The following is a 17,546-nucleotide window of genomic DNA, read 5'->3' as shown; positions in this document are numbered from 1 at the left end:
TCCATTCTTCACCAAATTCATTTAAATTGGATTTTTTCGTTTTAGATTTGGACTTAGACCCAATAACTTTTAAAGCCGTATAATTCGGATCCAACTAACAAAGGTCTAGCATTTACATATAATGGATGGTCGAATCTTGGTTATTGGACTTAGGTTGAGATTTAGTATGAAACTACATATTGACTCGGAATAATGTTGATAATCGGATTCAAATTTCTTACAAGGTCCAACTAAACATATTCAACATCAGATGGGTAATCAGATATGTTTGATCCACTTTCATCCCCAGGTGCATTTCTTATGTGCATGTGAGTTACTGTGCTACTGGTTGGAGGTGGGTTTGGATCTGGTTTGATTGTATAAGTCTTATGAACGATGAGCCCACCACTTGTTATACGGATCTGACACATCTCGAAGAAGAAAACAGCTTTCCATTCTTAGCAGCTTACCATAATGATGCACTTAACCAAAATGAGTTTACGACATTTGAGAAATACCTGTATGTATGCCATTTTACTTTACGTTGAAAGTCAGGAATGAGTTGAGAAAAAACTGAACTTTGGAGTCCAATGCTGTCATTGTCATAACATTAACTTGATATCGATAAATATTGCTTAGATTTTAGTGTATTTTTCGTATTCTATATGCATTGTTTTTTCAAGTTCTTTTTCCAAAGAAACAAAAATTCAACGAGTCATGAGACTTTCACATGCCAAAATTGTACCAAAGGAGATTCCCTTGGGTGTCTCTATGGTATGTCAATAGATTGATCATGTTGCCTTGCCCATTATTTACGAAATAGAAGAAGATTATCAACAAAGACAACAACAGCAAACACTATATTATATGGGTAAAAGCCAAAACCAACAGTCCCATGGTGTTGACAGAGAAGAGATCAAACCATGCCAAAATGGCCACAAACAAACAAATACATCACAAGCAGTAGTGTAGTAGGGGTAGGCAAAATCCACATGCACTTGGCACATTCCTAATGGTTCCCACTTTCCTCTGCACTCTTGGGATGGTAGCCAGGCAGCTTCTCCTTGATCTTCTCCAGTATGCCCTTCTTCTCCTTGGCAGGCCCTTCACCTTCATGGCAGTGCCCCTCAGGATGATGATGTGGCACGGGATCAACTGGCGGTGCTTCGACCACTGGCGGAGGCGGTGGTGGTGGTGGCGGCGGCGGTGCAGCCGTAGAGTGGCCGCCACCAGGCAGCTTCTCCTTGATCTTCTCCAGGAAGCCCTTCTTCTCAGGGGGATGTTCCTCCACTTCTATAACCTGCACTACTTCGTCCTTCTCCGCCTCTACCACCACCACTCCATGGCCTTCAACTTTAGGCTTCTCCTCGTCGCCGCATATCTTCTCCTTGAGCTTCTCCTTCAGGCTTTTCTTTTCTTTCTTCTTCTTTTTCTTCTCTTCTGAATCGCCTTCTTCTTCATCACTCGACTGAAAAAGTTGAGAGAGCGAAAAAGGATTCACATAAATAACAAAGACCAATACAATCAGAAAATGGAGTTAACGTCAAAACAATCCAACATGGAAACTATAGGACGCATCAATCTCTGTTACGTATGCATAAAAATTGGTTGTTGGTGTTGGCTAAAATTTGCCTGTTGGTGCATAAACAGATGAAAGACAGAGGAACTTTATTGGTAAATGAATCATTGATATAAAACAAGCACCAAGATATAGATATATTGAACACATGGAAAGCCATTCCTTTGTTGCGAGAGAAAAGTGCCTGAATGCAAAGTGAGAAATCTAGGGTTCGAAACCTTAGAGGCTTATGACCATGTCCGCCCCTCCTCAACAGTATACCCCAGGAATGCAGAGCGATACTGTATGGCGTGTTAAACTACAACATCAATAAGGCTAAGCCCATTTTCTTCTTCATTAAATCGATCAATCTTATCATGAATCAAGATTAAAACAACCACGATCGTAAAAGAAAAGTCACATAGAGGAAGAGGCAGCACCAAGACAGCTACACCAAAAAAGCGCTTTCCGGACATCTTTAAGGGCGATTAATAGAAAGATATAGCAAAAGAGAAGATGATCCTTACAGAGCTAGAGCTATCTGAGCGATGAAGTTTCTCCAGTAAACCATGATGGTGGTGTTCCGTCTCCTTCTTCTCCTGCTCCGCCGCAGCAGTCACGCTCACTTGGCTGAACTCCGCAACGAGCACCTCCTCCGACTCTGCGGGAGGAGGAGCATGACCATGGTGATGGTGATCGTGGTGATGCTCATCGTCCTCCTTCTTTCTAAATGCACCTAGCAAGCCCCTCTCAGAAACAACAACCTCCTCGCCGGTATGTGGTGGGCGATCCTCAGCCATATCTGATGAGAATCAAGAAAACTTGTCTCAGGTGAGATCACGAAACACACGAATCACTTAACAGAGAAGAAAACGCCAACTCAGTGAGGAGAAGAAGGTGCAGTCGCCCTTCCTTTTATAGACAAAGGGAACGCGTCGTCGACGCGAGGAAGGAAAGTGAGAGATGCCATGCTTAGTGATGGAGGTGATGAAGGTCCGGCCGTGGTGGACAGGCCACAGTGGGGTCCATACGACCGTCTAACCAATGAGAAACGGACACGTCGAAGTCCGCTTTCATGACGGCCCGTCCAGGGCCCGGCGGAATGTTAATCTAGAGATACGCGCCATTCCAGGTCGTCCACGTGGCAAAATGGACGGCTCTGAGAGCTTCGAGATCCACGACGCGGCCTCGTATTCTCTCGTCGACGACTGAAGCCCACCTCTGTCGGTGTAAATAGTGACGGTTAATCTTTTAATATAGAAAAGGACGGTTGCGGTAAATGGTCGACGGGGTTAACTCCAGCTAACGGTCTTGGTCAGCTTCCTGAAAAGTTAACTGAGCCCTTCGAGCCCACCTCTGGGTTAACTTCCGCACCGACCTAACGTAAGCAGGCCGGCTGACTTAGTTTGAGACTTGGTTTTGTCTGTGGACGCATATCCTCACCTGCTCCTGCCGCGGCATTTTAATTTAACTTTATGATGTCTTTTAGTTGTATGTCAAAAACGACAGTACCGTAGATTTAAGGTTTGTGGTGATTTGAGATTCATATATTTAAAATCAGACCACTTTTCATCCCTTCTTAAATTCATGGTTTTTAACATGGCATGGATTTAAAATCCATGTCATTTAAACTAAAAGACCTTCCAAACACATTTTTTTTAATATATCCTACGATAAGATTCTAGGCTCTCAAACACAACTTTACAGTTTAACATGGTAAATTTGAAATATTTGGAATGCTTCAAGGACTGCCATTGGCAAAGTTAGGTGTAAGTTTGTGTGGGCATTTGTCCACACAGACCCATATAACTTTTTTTATTAACATGTTGATATCTTCACCTGGGTTGGTTTATTATATATTGATGTCTCTCAAACAGCTCTGCCATTAATGGGTCCTCGAATACAGAAATGAGATGAACAAACACCGTTGTCTTCAAAGTCCAAAAGAATCATTATAACTGGCAGCACGCTGGAAGGCTCCACATTTGATAGATGACAGGAGAAGACCTAGCTTCGGCTTTTTTTAATGGCGGGAGATGCTTTCTTGGCTTCAAAATCATACTGGAATTCTTCATAATATGTGTTGTCACTATGGTAACATTCGCGGATAGGAGGTTTAACATTTAAGTTTTTTCAAAGTAAGGGTGGGGGCGTTAATGAATAGGTTTTCGGTCATTGGAAAGAGAATTTTGCGACCACCCAAATGAGAGCCGAGAATTTTGTGACCACCCAAATGAGAGCCGAAGCCCCTTTCATTTTTCGACTACATCGGTGCCTCTCGGGAAGAGAATTGGGGCAACTGACTGATTTGTTTTGAACATTTAGATTCACAATTAACGTTTGCCTACTGATTAAAACTGTTTCTTAGGATGTAAAATAATTTTTAATAATGGTTTAATAATTAGTCCAAAGTAATTTAAAAATATTTAAAAGATGGAAAAGATGAAGACATGATAAAGCACATGTGGGAGAACTATAAGTGCCACTTATAGCTGTGCTCTTGCAGCAATAATCGCTATTTGTGGTCATCAATGGCTCTGCCAAATGCCCACTGTCCCCATAGCCATCACACACATGAACGTAATGGATCAAACATACCTGACTATGGCTTCAACTTTAAAGAAATCAAAATCCAAATAAGAATCATATTCTGAATCCAAATGCGTTTCACGACCAAATTCAAATATGAGTTTGGTATCCAATTGGGATCTAACGTAGATTTGACCCAGTTACCTAAAATGTTGAATCTTATGCTGCTTGTGTCTAAATTTTGGTTTTAGAAAGAAAAAAACAAAGTCTTGATTTAAGTCCAAATACATGGAATTCAATTAAGCTGAATTTGATGGCGTCTCAATGCGTCCCTCATTTTAGGCGTTAGTTTTCAATTGAATTAACCGTATGAATGTAATCAAAATCTAATAAAATTATAAATCGAAGAAAATCACAAATTATTATGTGGATGGAATTTCATGATTCGATGAATATGAAAGCGTTAAATAAACCCGTTTTATAAAACTTGTTCGACACATTTTACTTTTTGCCTTTTTCTAATCTCATAAATTTATACGCAGACAAGGGCGAGCCAGCCACATGCTGCTCCAGCTTTTACAGGAAAGACTGGAGTGAATCTTCTTGGCCTCGTTTGTGGTGTACTCAATTCTGCCCGAATCCTTGGACTGGCTCGCTACTAGTAGGCCCATACAATCGCCCACCGAAGGCTCGCGAGATCGGCCTTTGGCCTTTGCTTCTGGAAGAGAGAGAAGAGAGGGGGAGACAGGGAAGCGGGAGAAAGGATACTAACATGGGAGGCGGGCACGGCGATGGCCATGGCGTCACGTACAAGGGCCTCACGCTTTATCCGCCCAAGAGATGGCATGTGGTCACCGGCAAAGGCCTGTGCGCCGTCATGTGGTACGCGCGCCCTGATTCCGTTTCTTTCCCTTTTTACAACATGCCCATCATCCCTCTTCTCCCGTATTTAGGGTTTGAGAGTTGTTCTGTCAGTAACTGAGCCTGATTATTATCTTCTTAGTGAATAATCTTTTTGGTGGATCTGTTGTTTTTTTTTTCCGATCTGATGTTTGAGAGGCGCGTTGCCTCTGTTAGACGAACCCCACTTTGTTCAGACAAGCGCTCCTTGGTTGACTTGCCTCGATAATCCGCCCGAGTGTTTGTCAGGCCAGTGCTTCCCGTCACGTTTTATGGGAAACCCATTGGGGGTTTCTGACTGTGAACTGTTTGATGTGAAGGACATTTGGTTGAAGGAATTTGCTTCGAGTTGGGGATTTGATTTTTTTTTATTTTTTTATTTTGGTGAGTGTTTGGGATATTTAAATGGAATTGGTAAAGAGGCATCAGGCAGCACGTAGAATTCCATATGCTTGAAGTAGACTATGCAGGTGGTTTCTCATTGCAGTATCTACAAGGTCCCAAACCCACATGTCTGGGTGGTTTAGCTTTTCTCTAGGAAAGATGAAGGCGTTCCAGAGAATCTGTGGATCAGTAGGTATGACAGAATATTGTGATCATATAATGTTAAGAAAGTTGAACGGGTGGGAAGTGGTGAAGTGTATTCCAGTTATTATAAGTTATACTTATAGTATCTGGAAAAGGAGCTGCAGTTACTGTAAAAAATTTTCCATGCTTGAGCCTTGATGGCGAAGCGATAAATCATAAATAGAACCTACGTGTCAGTTAAATACAATGTGATTGAAGATATTGGTATAAAAGCGAGAATGAGTGAAACTGGGTTATAAAATTTTGCCGGGCAATTGCTATTGGTTTGTCTTTCGAAGCATAGACAGCTAATTAAAGGGATCGTTGGTTGAGGAATGACCTATTTAAAAACAATTGTGCAGAATCAGCTGTTTGGGACGTAGAAGATTCAGATTTTATAAAATTGGGTTTACTGGGTGGCAATTAGGAGCTTCTAGTTGATGCTAGAACGTGAAGAAAATTTAGCTTATTTTCTGCTATTGTAGTCTGTAAGTTATATTTCTTGTTTAAGATTGCAAAATTTATTTCCTAGACATGCTATATAGAAGTTTTGGTTCTCTACCACCTTATCCTTGAGGATTGTCAATTTTTTCTTCACAAGAATTTCGATGTGGGAAATGGTTGCCTCACCCTGCCATTGGAGCATGTTGACTCAACGTAGTTGTTACCTAACATTCTCCAGCTAGGCTTGTCTGGTTACTGGAAAACAGAAAAGTAAGGAAGGTTGCAAATTTATAATTGTTGCATGATGATTTCCCGCAGGAGTGCATATAATTACTGGAAAAAAGAAAAGTAAGGAAGGTTGCAAATTTATAATTGTTGCATGTTGATTTCCTGCAGGAATGCATCTAAGTGCATTTGTAAATTCTCTGTGACATTTTTTTTTAGTTTTTCTTTCTTCAATTGGATAGAATAGAAAAGATAATCCTTTCTTGGGGTAATATTAATTTGTTCTCTGTTTGTAGGTTTTGGGTGCTATACAGGGCCAAGCAAGATGGTCCCGTACTCTTGGTAATTCTTAAATCTCATCCTATTTTTCATCAAACCTTCTACATTTGAAAATACTTGCTAGTATATGCTTTCTGTTTCAGGGTTGGCGTCGTCCATGGGAGGGACATGAAGACCATGAGGATGATCATGAGCATGCACATTCGGTATATACAGTTATACACTATACAATGCTTTTTGTAACCTGTTACTGATAAAATTTCAGCTGCATTACATAATTTGATGACCTTCTCCATCATTATATAATTTGTTGAATTAGAACAAGTTTCTTGTAGAGAAAAGAATGTCCTTGTATTGATATGCTTCAAGCTTTTAGTCTTTCTTCTTCTTTTATTAGGTTTTTACTGAAGTAGTTCATTTTGCACATTTCTGGTCTTAGGGAGATCAATGTATTGGATTTTCTTGTATTTTTGTTGCATTTATTGATGATCTTGTCGAGTAATATACTATAGAAAATAAAGATGACATATTTTGAATTAAAAACAGTTTTTGCTTCTATGGCCTTAAGGTTAGTGAATGTATATTGGAGATGTTTGAAAATCATTAGAGGATTCATAGTATTAGACATGTGAAGGTAAATTTAATATCCTTCAACTAGTTGTGTATTTGAAAAATTGAATCACACAATCATTAAAAGGATCAGATAGATCAGCTGTGTCCTCTCACTGGCAAGAGGGCCAAAATGGCATCTAAAAATGATGGATTTTATTTTACAAATCCTAGTCATTCAACTAATGCATAAAAGGGGAAAGGAACTGAGACATGCACTGAGGAGGCCATTCAACACTGTAACGAATAAGAGTTATAAAGACATGGAAACTTGTTGCAGATCTTGAGGATTGTCAAAAATGGCAGAGGATTTTAGCTTGATGGGTACTTTAAAGTTTGAAGGAAGTTTGGTATCAGAATGGCGATCGATCTATGTTTGGGGACAATTTGTCTTTAGATATTAGCAAATCATCTACTGGAAAGCTATGTTATGCCTGACCTATTGTTTTCTATTGATATTCTACTTACTGGGTGTTATCGGCATTGGCCTAGCTTTGCCCCTACTTGTTCCTGACCAGTGGTTATCCTCCACCTTGCCTAAAAAAGTGGGAGAAGGAGGAGGTTTCCTTTTTTTTTGAAGCTGTTTTTGGTTTTCCTTACAATTCTCAATGCTATTCTGGCACCAAAAGGCTTCACCTGCGGTGGATGTGTCCAGAAATTCCTAGACCTCAAGAATTCTTGAATATTGGCTTCTGAATTCAAACATGGGGACTTCCGTGGACAATTACTCAATCTTATGCACTAAATGCTAAATGTACGATTCTTCTAAGTAAACACAGTTCTGTTATGTCCCATGCAAATTTTTGGAAACAAATTTTCCCTTAAAATGTGACTTCATGTTGCTTTCAGATGCATTCGCTGATAGTGGATAGTTTGCTGATAGTAAAGTTAAAAGCTGTCATTTCTGAGTATGCTCAAGAGTTAGTGCAGGCGATAACAATTAAATATTCAAAGGCTGGCATCCTTAGGGTGTGATTGCATGCTCAAACAAGTTATCTGCAATATCTTGTTTGACATAATTCAGCTAAAGGGTGGGTAGATCGAGGATAACCCTGTTTTAGGTTTGTGTTGATGTAAGACCCACGATCTCTTTTTCCTTATCCTTTTGTAATTGTCAAGTTTATCATAAAGGAAGTTATAACTGCAAAGGGTAAATGGAAAGGGGGAAAAGAAACTGAAAACAAAACTCGTATGGTAATTTTGGGGGAGTCTTAATAAGGGCCTATTTAACCACATTTTACAGCAAATAATTTCTCATTATGCTGCAGCCCTAAACGAGAGAGTCCAACAATAGAGAGAGAGGGAGAGAGAGAGAGAGAGAAAAAGAAGGAGAAGGGTTTACAATTCTGCTCTCTTCGCGGAGGAGATCAAGGAAAGGGGCTGTGGAAGAGAAACAAGAGGACCACTGTTGACGGATTTTGATTTTTACAGGTATGGAAAGATTTGGCTATGAGTGAATCATGAAGCCCGTGTAATTTGTGATTGCTTATAGGTGTATACGCATGGAGATTTGTGTTTATACTACCAGATATGAATCCATGCGTGAAACGTTGAATAATGAAGATGATATACAATGTCTCTAGTTCGAGTTTTCTCTGAGTTTCTATAAGTAAAACATGCTAAATATAGATGTGTCGTGTGAGACATGATGATTTTAGTTGAGTTTTGAAACTCTCGGTTTTCTGTATTATGCTATGTATGTTCATCCGTGAGAAAACAAAGCTCCAATCAACCCTAAAACCGAGCATGAATATCTATGTTAATGGCTTTGGTAGAGGATTCGATCAAACTAGAAACTGGTATACCAGAACCCTCACGGAGGGTCTGGCCACAGAGCATGCTGCGCACATCTCAGCGGGAAGACTCTGCTGTCATCCCGAACCTAATATATGATGAAAAAAAAGAAAGCAACTGTCCAAACGTTGTCAACAGAGGGCAGGGGCTGCTCTGCTCGACTTAGGGTAAAACCCAAATACAGCAAGCAAATAAGAAAAAGGGGAAGGAATGACCTCGTGCTCTATCGACGTGGAGAGCAGTCGCCCGATCGACTGGAAATCAGCCGTTTCCTCATGCGGGTAGCAGAGGGGCGACTTGGGTAAGGGAAGAATTTGACCGTGAGTGTACAGATTTCTGCCTGTCACGCCTCTTCATCTGTCGGTTCCTCCCTATCGCAGCGAGATGGAGACGAAGCAGAACACCATTGAAGCTCTGGGTTTGGGGCAGGGTTGAGAGACGAGAGCAGAGGACGAGGCAGCGGCAACTGGTGGCGTCGGTGGGCGTGGCGGCGTTGAACCCTAGCCCCGGAACATGCGGGAGGAAGACGATCTCTCCCTCTGGTCTCGTTTTTCTTTGGCTTGGGTTGTTGAAGAACGGTGGAAGCTCCACCGTCGGGCGAAACCAAAAGACGAGGAAGGAGCGCCGATAAGAGAGAGAAAATCAGACGAAGAAATGAGAAATTTTAAGGTTCGACAGGTTTTATATTATGTTCAGAATTTTCAAAAGTAGTCCACCTTATTAGCGAAATTCTTGAAAAAGCTGTTATAATTTCTAGAAATTCATGTCGTAACGTTTTTGTTGAAAACTTTTTCAGAAAGAGGCTTTTCGAAAGTTATTTCAATAAAAACGACAGATTTCATTCGAAATTGCGATTTGGTATTGAGTTCTTAAAAATTGCCCAAAGGGGGTTTTTATAAGATTTGTTTGTAATTTCAGTAGAAAACCGAAATGTTATGCACTATTGCTCCTTGGTACCCTGAGTTTGCTTCAAAATTTCAGAAAAGGGTTTTGAAATTAAATTCGGAGTAATAGCCACGTTCTGAAAATTTAAATGTAAATTTCTTATTCCCAAATGATGATTATAATATCATTATTTGAAGTTCTTGAACGTGATATACTTTGTGTCTATTTGACTTTGCTTTGTGGCCATTAAATTAAAGTTAGAAACGATTTATTTCTTCTGTTTAGGAAACCGAGTCTGTGGGTGGTTTCTGTGTGAGGTAATAGATGAGGTCTACTAATGATAAACCCTCGCATTTGAGGTTCGTAGGTGAAACGTGGACTGTGTATACATTGGTATATGCGAGTGCAAGCTTGTGTTTTGCCCAGTGTTTGGTTTCGTCCCGAGAAGTAGTGGAGTGCCTGAGCTCACTGTTGACGCACACTCCTTTGTCTGCACTGGAGGGCCCACAGGGTATTGGGCGGTACAAGGGCCCGGGATTTTGTTTTGTTTCTGTTGGAGAGCAAGACATCTCCTGGTCTCTCACCCCCGGGATTTTGTTTTGTTTCTGTTGGAGAGCAAGACATCTCTTGGTCTCTCACCCTGGGTTCTTAGAGAGACCCTGCTGCTGCAGCGGCGATCTGGAATATCTCAGGAGGTTTCACTGCAGGTTACCCTCGATCTGTTGGACCGCCTGGTGAAGATATGTTCTGTTTTGCCCGTGAGTGCCCACGGGGATTTCTGTTGTTGCTTGGCACCATGACCATATCCAATGTAATGATAGGCCACAGTTGGAATTCTACGAAATTTTGGAGGTTTTGTACACCTCGTTTCTGTTAATGAATCGTAATTCTAATACGGGCTAAGATTTGGAGTCTTATGGTTGTGGTTCATAAGGTCCTTATATGAATTTGTTTTACAAAATCAAACATTATTTTGTTGGGCCATGTTCCATTCATGGTTGGATTTTTCCATACTCAGAGGAATTTTGACCCTTCTTTCTATCTCTACAGGTAGTTCTTGATAGATTATGGCTCATGGAGTGACGACCTCAGTCTTGTGACGGACGGACATTGGCATTCTGGACACTGCGTCGGTTTTGGGCTCTGGGTTTATTTTAGTTGTGTGGGTCAAAGTGTTTTGTATTGTTGAAATCAATAAATACAGTGTATTTGATTTGGTTTTGATCACGACTCAATGTTACTTCCACTATTATTTATATTAAAGAAAAAAAATTGGTGTAAAAAATTAGGTCATGACAAGTTTGGTATCAGAGCACGGTGTCTAGAGTTCATGTCCAATGTCAATGTCGATCACAAGCAGAGGAAAGGTCATCCAAGCCTGTTAGAGAATGATGTTTTTGATTTATTGTGAATTTTGAGTTTTAAAGTTTTATAGTAGTCTTAACGGATTGCTTTACTTACAAATACCACTGTTATATTTTGTTTTCCTCCATGCGGTGTAGTTTAATGGCACGCACTACAGGAGGGAGTGTTAGTGGAAGAGGGAGAACTCATCGCAACACCAGGAGCCGAAACGTGGAGACTCATCCTACTGGACCTAGGACACTTGTCGAAAACATCCAACAACAACAAACGTTCATTATGAACACATTGCACATGATTACGGGGTTGGTGCATGGACTGGCGCAGAACGTTCCTTCAAGAGGAACTAGTACGGATACAAACAGAACAATGAATGGTGAAGCAAGGGGCGCAACTCACCAACAGTTTATGAGCTTGCATCTTCCAAAGTTCCATGGGAAAGACATTGCTGACGATGCATAAGAGTGGATAAAAGAAACCGAAAAGATTTTTACCACCCTGGAAGTGCCTGACAACAAGAAGGTTCGGTATGAAACCTTTTTGTTAAAGGGAGATGCTGAGGAATGGTGGCAGACACAACGTGAAGTGAAGTTGGCAAATCACGAAGCGACTTGTGAAGAATTCAAGGAAGCCTTCACACATGCTTACATCACAGCCTTCACACGGGAGAAACATATGCAAGAATTCTTGGAGCTTCAACAAAGGAGTATGAGTCTGCACGAATGCGTCGTCAAATTTAGACACTTGGAAAAGTACTGCTCCCATGTGTATACTTCTGATACTGGAAAAGTATTGCTCCCGTATTAGAATTACGATTCATTAACAGAAACGATGTGTACAAAACCTCCAAAATTTCGTAGACTTCCGATCGTGGCTTATCATTACATTGGGTATGGTCATGGTGCCGAGCAACAACAGAAATCCTTGTGGGCACTCACGGGCAGAACAAAACATATTTTCACCAGGCGATCCAACAGATCGAGGGTAACCTGCATTGAAGCCTCCTGAGATATCCCAAAATGTGTGGCCATGTCAATCGCATCGTTCAAGTCTCGTGGGCAATTACCCATTACTTTGCTTCGCAACCCGTCTTTAAGTCATCTGATGAACTTATTTGCTCTGTTCGTATCAGAAGTGTACACATAGGGGCAATATTTTTCCAAGTGTCTGAATTTGACGACGTATTCGTGTAGACTCGTACTCCTTTGTTGAAGCTCCAAGAATTCTTGCATATGTTTCTCCCGTGTGAAGGCTGAGATGTAAGCATATGTGAAGGCTTCCTTGAATTCTTCCCAAGTCGCTTCGTGATTTGCGAATTTCACTTCACGTTGTGTCTGCCACCATCCCTCAGCATCTCCCTTTAACATAAAGGTTCCATACCGAACCTTCTTGTTGTCAGGCACTTCCAGGGCGGTAAAAATCTTCTCGGTTTCTTTTATCCACTCTTATGCATCGTCAGCAGTGCCTTTCCCATGGAACTTTAGAAGATGCAAGCTCATAAACTGTTGGTGAGTTGCGCCCCTTGCTTCACCATTCATTGTTCCTTTTGTATCCGTACTAGTTCCTCCTGAAGGAACATTCTGCGCCAGTCCATGCACCAACCCCGTAATCATATGCAAGGTGTTCATAATGAACGCTTGTTGTTGTTGGATGTTTCCGACAGGTGTCCTAGGTCCAATAGGATGAGTCTCCACGTTTCGGCTCCTGGTGTTGCGAGGAGTTCTCCGTCTTCCACTAACACTCACTCCTGTAGTGCGTGCCATTGAACTACACCGCACAAAGGAAAACAAAATATAACAGTTGTATTTGTAAGTAAAACAATCCGTTAAGACTACTTTAAAACTCAAAATTCACAATAAATCAAAAACACCATTCTCTAACAGACTTGGATGACCTTTCCTCTGCTTGTGATCGATATTTGGCATTGGACATGAACTCTAGACAGCGTGCTCTGATACCAAAGTTGTCACGACCCAATTTTTGACTCCAATTTTTTTTTCTTTAATATAAATAATAGCGGAAGTAACATTGAGTCATGACCAAAACCAAATCAAATACACTGTATTTATTGATTTCAACAATAAAAAAGACTTGGACCCAAACAACTAAAAAAAACACAGAGCCCAAAACCGACGCAGTGTTCAGAATGCCCGTCCATCACAAGACTGAGGTCGTCATTCCATGATCCATAAACTATCAAAAACTACCTGTAGAGATAGAAAAAAGGGTCAGAATTCCTTTGAGTATGAAAAAGTCGAGCCATGAATGGAACATGGCCCAACAAAATAATATTTGATTTTGTAAAACGAATTCATATAAGGGCCTTAGGAACCACAACCATAAGACTCCAAATCTTAGCCCGTATTAGAATTACGATTCATTAACAGAAACGAGGTATACAAAACCTCCAAAATTTCGTAGACTTCCGACTGTGGCCTATCATTACATTGGGTATGGTCATGGTGCCGAGCATCAATAGAAATCCTCGTGGGCACTCATGGGCAAAACAGAACATATCTTCACCAGGCGATCCAACAGATCGAGGTTAACCTGCAGTGAAACATCCTGAGATATCCCAGAGCGCTGCAGCAGCAGCAGGGTCTCTCTTGGAACTCGGGGTGAGAGACCAAGAGACGCCTTGCTCTTCAGGAGAAACATAACAATATCCTGGGCCTTTGTGCCGTCCAATACCCTGTGGGCCCTCCAGTGCAGACAGAGGAGTGTGCGTCAACACTGACCTCAGGCGCTCCACTACCTCCCAGGACGAAACCAAACACTGGGCAAAACACAAGCTCGCACTCGCATATACCAATGTATACATAGTCCACGTTTCGCCTATGAACTTCAAATGCGAGGGTTTATCATTACTAGACCTCATCTATTACTTCTTATAGAAACCACACTCAGGCTCGGTTTCCCAAGTAGAAGCAATAAGCCATGTCTAACTTTAATTTAATGGCCACAAAGCGAAGTCAAATAGACACAAAGTATATCACGTTCAAGAACTTCAAATAATGATATTATAATCATCATTTGAGAACAAGAAATTTACATTTAAATTTTCAGAACGTGGTTATTATTCCGAATTTAATTTCAGAACCTTTTTCTGAAATTTTGAAGCAAACTCATGGTACCAAGGAGCAATAATGCATAACATTTCGGTTTTCTACTGAAATTACAAACAAATCTTATAAAACCCATTTTTGGCAATTTTTAAGAACTCAGAGGGTACCAAATTGCAATTTCGAATGAAATCTCTCGTTTTTATTGAAAATAACTTTCGCAAGCCTCTTTCTGAAAAAGTTTTCAACAAAAACGTTACAACATGAATTTCTAGAAATTATAACAGCTTTTTCAAGAATTTCACTAATAAGGTGGACTACTTTTGAAAATTCTGAACATAATATAAAACCTGTCGAACCTTAAAATTTCTCATTTCTTCGCTTGATTTTCTCTCTCTTATCGGCGCTCCTTCCTCGTCTTCTGGTTTCGCCCAATGGTGGAGCTTCCACCGTTCTTTAGCAACCCAAGCCAGAGAAAAACGAGACCAGAGGGAGAGATCGTCTTCCTCCCGCATGTTCTGGGGCTAGGGTTCAATGCCGCCACGCCCACCTACCGACCGACGCCACCAGCTGCCGCCGCCTCATCCTCTGCCGTCGTCTCTCAACCCTGCCGCTGTGAGGGAGACGACCTCCCAAACCCAGAGCTTCAATGGCGTCCTGCTTCGTCTCCATCTCACTGCGATAGGGAGGAACCGACAGATGAAGAGGCGTGACAGGCAGAAATCTGTACACTCACGGTCGGATTCTTCCCTTACCCAAGTCGCCCCTCTGCTACCCGCATGAGGAAACGGCTGATTTCCAGTCGATCGGGCGACTGCTCTCCACGTCGATAGAGCACGAGGTCATTCCTTCCCCTTTTTCTTATTTGCTTGCTGTATTTGGGTTTTACCCTAAGTTGAGCAGAGCAGCCCCTGCCCTCTGTTGACAACGTTTGGACAGTTGCTTTTTTTTTTTTTTTTTTCATCATATATTAGGTTCGGGATGACAGCAGAGTCTTCCCGCTAAGATGTGCGTAGCATGCTCTGTGGCCAGACCCTCCGTGAGGGTTCTGGTATACCAGTTTCTTTCTTCTAGTTTGATCGAATCCTCTAACAAAGCCATTAACATAGATATTCATGCTCGGTTTTAGGGTTGATTGTAGCTTTGTTTTCTCACGGATGAACATACATAGCATAATACAGAAAACCGAGAGTTTCAAAACTCAACTAAAATCATCATGCCTCACACGACACATCTATATTTAGCTTGTTTTACTTATAGAAACTCAGAGAAAACTCGAACTAGAGACATTGTATAACATCTTCATTATTCAACGTTTCACGCATGGATTCATATCTGGTAGTATAAACACATAAATCTCCATGCGTATACACTTATAAGCAATCACAAATTACACGGGCTTCATGATTCACTCATAGCCAAATCTTCCCATACCTGTAAAAATCAAAATCCGTCAACAGCCGTCTTCTTGTTTCTCTTCCACAGCCCCTTTCCTTGATCTCCTCTGCGAAGAGAGCAGAATTGTAAACCCTTCTCCTTTTTCTCTCTCTCTCTCCCTCTCTCTCCCTCTCTCTCTATTGCTGGACTCTCTCGTGTAAACCCTTCTCCTTCTTTTTTTCTCTCTCTCTCTCCCTCTCTCTCTATTGCTGGACTCTCTCGTTTAGGGCTGCAGCACAATGAGAAATTAATTGCTGTAAAACGTGGTTAAATAGGCCCTTATTAAGACTCCTTCAAAATTACCATACGAGTTTTGTTTTCAGTTTCTTTTCCCCCTTTCCATTTACCCTTTGCAGTTATAACCTCCTTTATGATAAACTTGACAATTACAAAAGGATAAGGAAAAAGAGATCGTGGGTCTTACAGTTGAAATAGGTAAAGAGAGGGAGAGGTGTTCACCTCCTGACGAGGGAGAGTTTCCAGTTGCTATGTGGCAGGAGCAGGGCAGGGATTAAAAGACTCAGTCTTAATTTGGGGTTTTATTTATTACTTTGTTTTATTTGAATCCCGTTATAATATTTTAGGTTTTTACTTATTCTATCTTTTGGATCCAGATCCAGGGATTCGTATGAAGGCTATATAAAGTTGTTTAGAGCCTCATTTGTAATTAGTCTGGAATTAGTGAAACCCTAATCTTCTTTGAGTTCTCCCTTCTTACAGTTATTTTCGTTTCGTTCCGTGTTCTCTTTGATTTCCTTATTTCAATTTAGATATTGATCGTGGGTTGGAGGAGCAGTCCTTTCCCACTGTCTCACTGGAGGATGGAAACACAATCGTGGGAGCAATTTGTGGGTAGGATATCTTCAGGTTTTTCAAGTGAAATTATGCTTGAGGTCTGATGGTGAATGTCAGACAGCTAGAGGTCACTGGAGCTGTGGACAGAAACAGAGAGGTTAGGAGGGTGCAGCTGACAACAAATCGGTAGCGTGATGAGAGAGTTTCCTGGTAGGGGAAGGATTGTTCTTTGGGAGTTTGCATACTCTTCCGACTATATATCAACTTGATAGAGTTTTGGGGTAGGTTCCTCTTCCATTAAAGTTTGCTTGTCTCTTTTGATGCACAGAGGTGTGTCCAATTTGTAGGAATAGGCAGCAGGATGCGTCAGGTATTGGAAGACGGATGGATTGAGCTGCAACGAGTGGTGGAGAGGGGAGAGGGTGAACGATAACAGGGAGGAGGGCTCAAGGGGGAGTGTAGAGATTGAGGATGACAATGATGATGAGGAGGACATGTCTGTGGACAACCGCAGGATCCTGCAGAGGGAGAAACTTCTGCCTCTGCTATCACAATGCAGTGTCCAGTTATCGAAAAGTGTCACTGTTTGAATATGTTTTCAGGGAACACCAGAAGTTACGTTGATATTTCATCCTGAAATAAAAAAAGGAAAGTCTATCCTTTTCAACATTCTCAAACTTTTGGTGTGTTCCAGTTTTATTAGGATATTAAGCATTGATTGAAGGATGTTGTGTATTGAGTGGTTGGATGGCTTTGCACATAGGACGTGCCTCAGATAAGGTTTCTTCGTGTTTGTTTTTTATGATTACTTGAATGGTCTACTTGGACAGTTCATGAATGTTTTTATTCTGTTTGGTCTAGATATGAGATATCTGAAGAGATTAACAAATTTGTTGTTGGGCTTGCAGGGATCTCATTGAAAACTATAAAATTGCTGAAATTTGAACAGCTGTGTTTTCCGTCTCATGTCTGACGATAATAAAAAAAAGCAAGAAGCAGATGTTCTTTGTTTTATCATTTTCTTGTATACAGCATGGATTGCTTGATATGCTACAATCTTTTTTCTCTAGATCTTTATTTTTGGATTAATGGAATTTGCAAAGGACCAAAGCTATCTCGGA

The 17,546-nt window shown here is 41.1% G+C and overlaps 2 protein-coding genes across 6 annotated transcripts; one reads left to right on the top strand and one right to left on the bottom strand.

Moving 5' to 3' along the window:
• Window positions 1-809: 809 nt before the first annotated feature.
• LOC116259812 (dehydrin COR47) lies at window positions 810-2,477 on the bottom strand. Its single transcript, XM_031637740.2, has 2 exons — window positions 2,065-2,477; window positions 810-1,447 (listed from the first exon to the last, which is right to left on the bottom strand). Exons 1-2 carry the CDS (start codon window positions 2,335-2,337, stop codon window positions 989-991), a joined length of 732 nt encoding a protein of 243 aa, XP_031493600.1. The 5' UTR covers window positions 2,338-2,477; the 3' UTR covers window positions 810-988.
• A 2,142-nt stretch (window positions 2,478-4,619) lies between these two features.
• Window positions 4,620-17,546, top strand: LOC116260798 (NADH dehydrogenase [ubiquinone] 1 beta subcomplex subunit 2). 5 transcript variants are annotated; one of them, XM_050079654.1, is made up of 5 exons: window positions 4,620-4,948; window positions 6,499-6,544; window positions 6,625-6,720; window positions 16,401-16,482; window positions 16,547-17,292. In XM_050079654.1, the coding sequence occupies exons 1-5, from the start codon at window positions 4,839-4,841 to the stop codon at window positions 16,585-16,587; spliced, it is 375 nt and encodes a 124-aa protein (XP_049935611.1). In that variant the 5' UTR covers window positions 4,620-4,838; the 3' UTR covers window positions 16,588-17,292. The 5 variants fall into 5 exon arrangements, with proteins under 5 accessions (XP_049935611.1, XP_049935610.1, XP_031495155.1 ...); XM_031639295.2 differs by having other exon boundaries at window positions 4,622-4,948; window positions 6,625-6,687; window positions 16,547-17,290; XM_050079653.1 differs by having other exon boundaries at window positions 16,401-17,294.

Source organism: Nymphaea colorata, chromosome 9 (assembly GCF_008831285.2).
Source record: "Nymphaea colorata isolate Beijing-Zhang1983 chromosome 9, ASM883128v2, whole genome shotgun sequence".
Taxonomy (NCBI): Eukaryota; Viridiplantae; Streptophyta; class Magnoliopsida; order Nymphaeales; family Nymphaeaceae; genus Nymphaea; species Nymphaea colorata.
The sequence above is the reverse complement of the archived record's forward strand: the minus strand, read 5'-3'. Positions and strand labels throughout refer to the sequence as shown.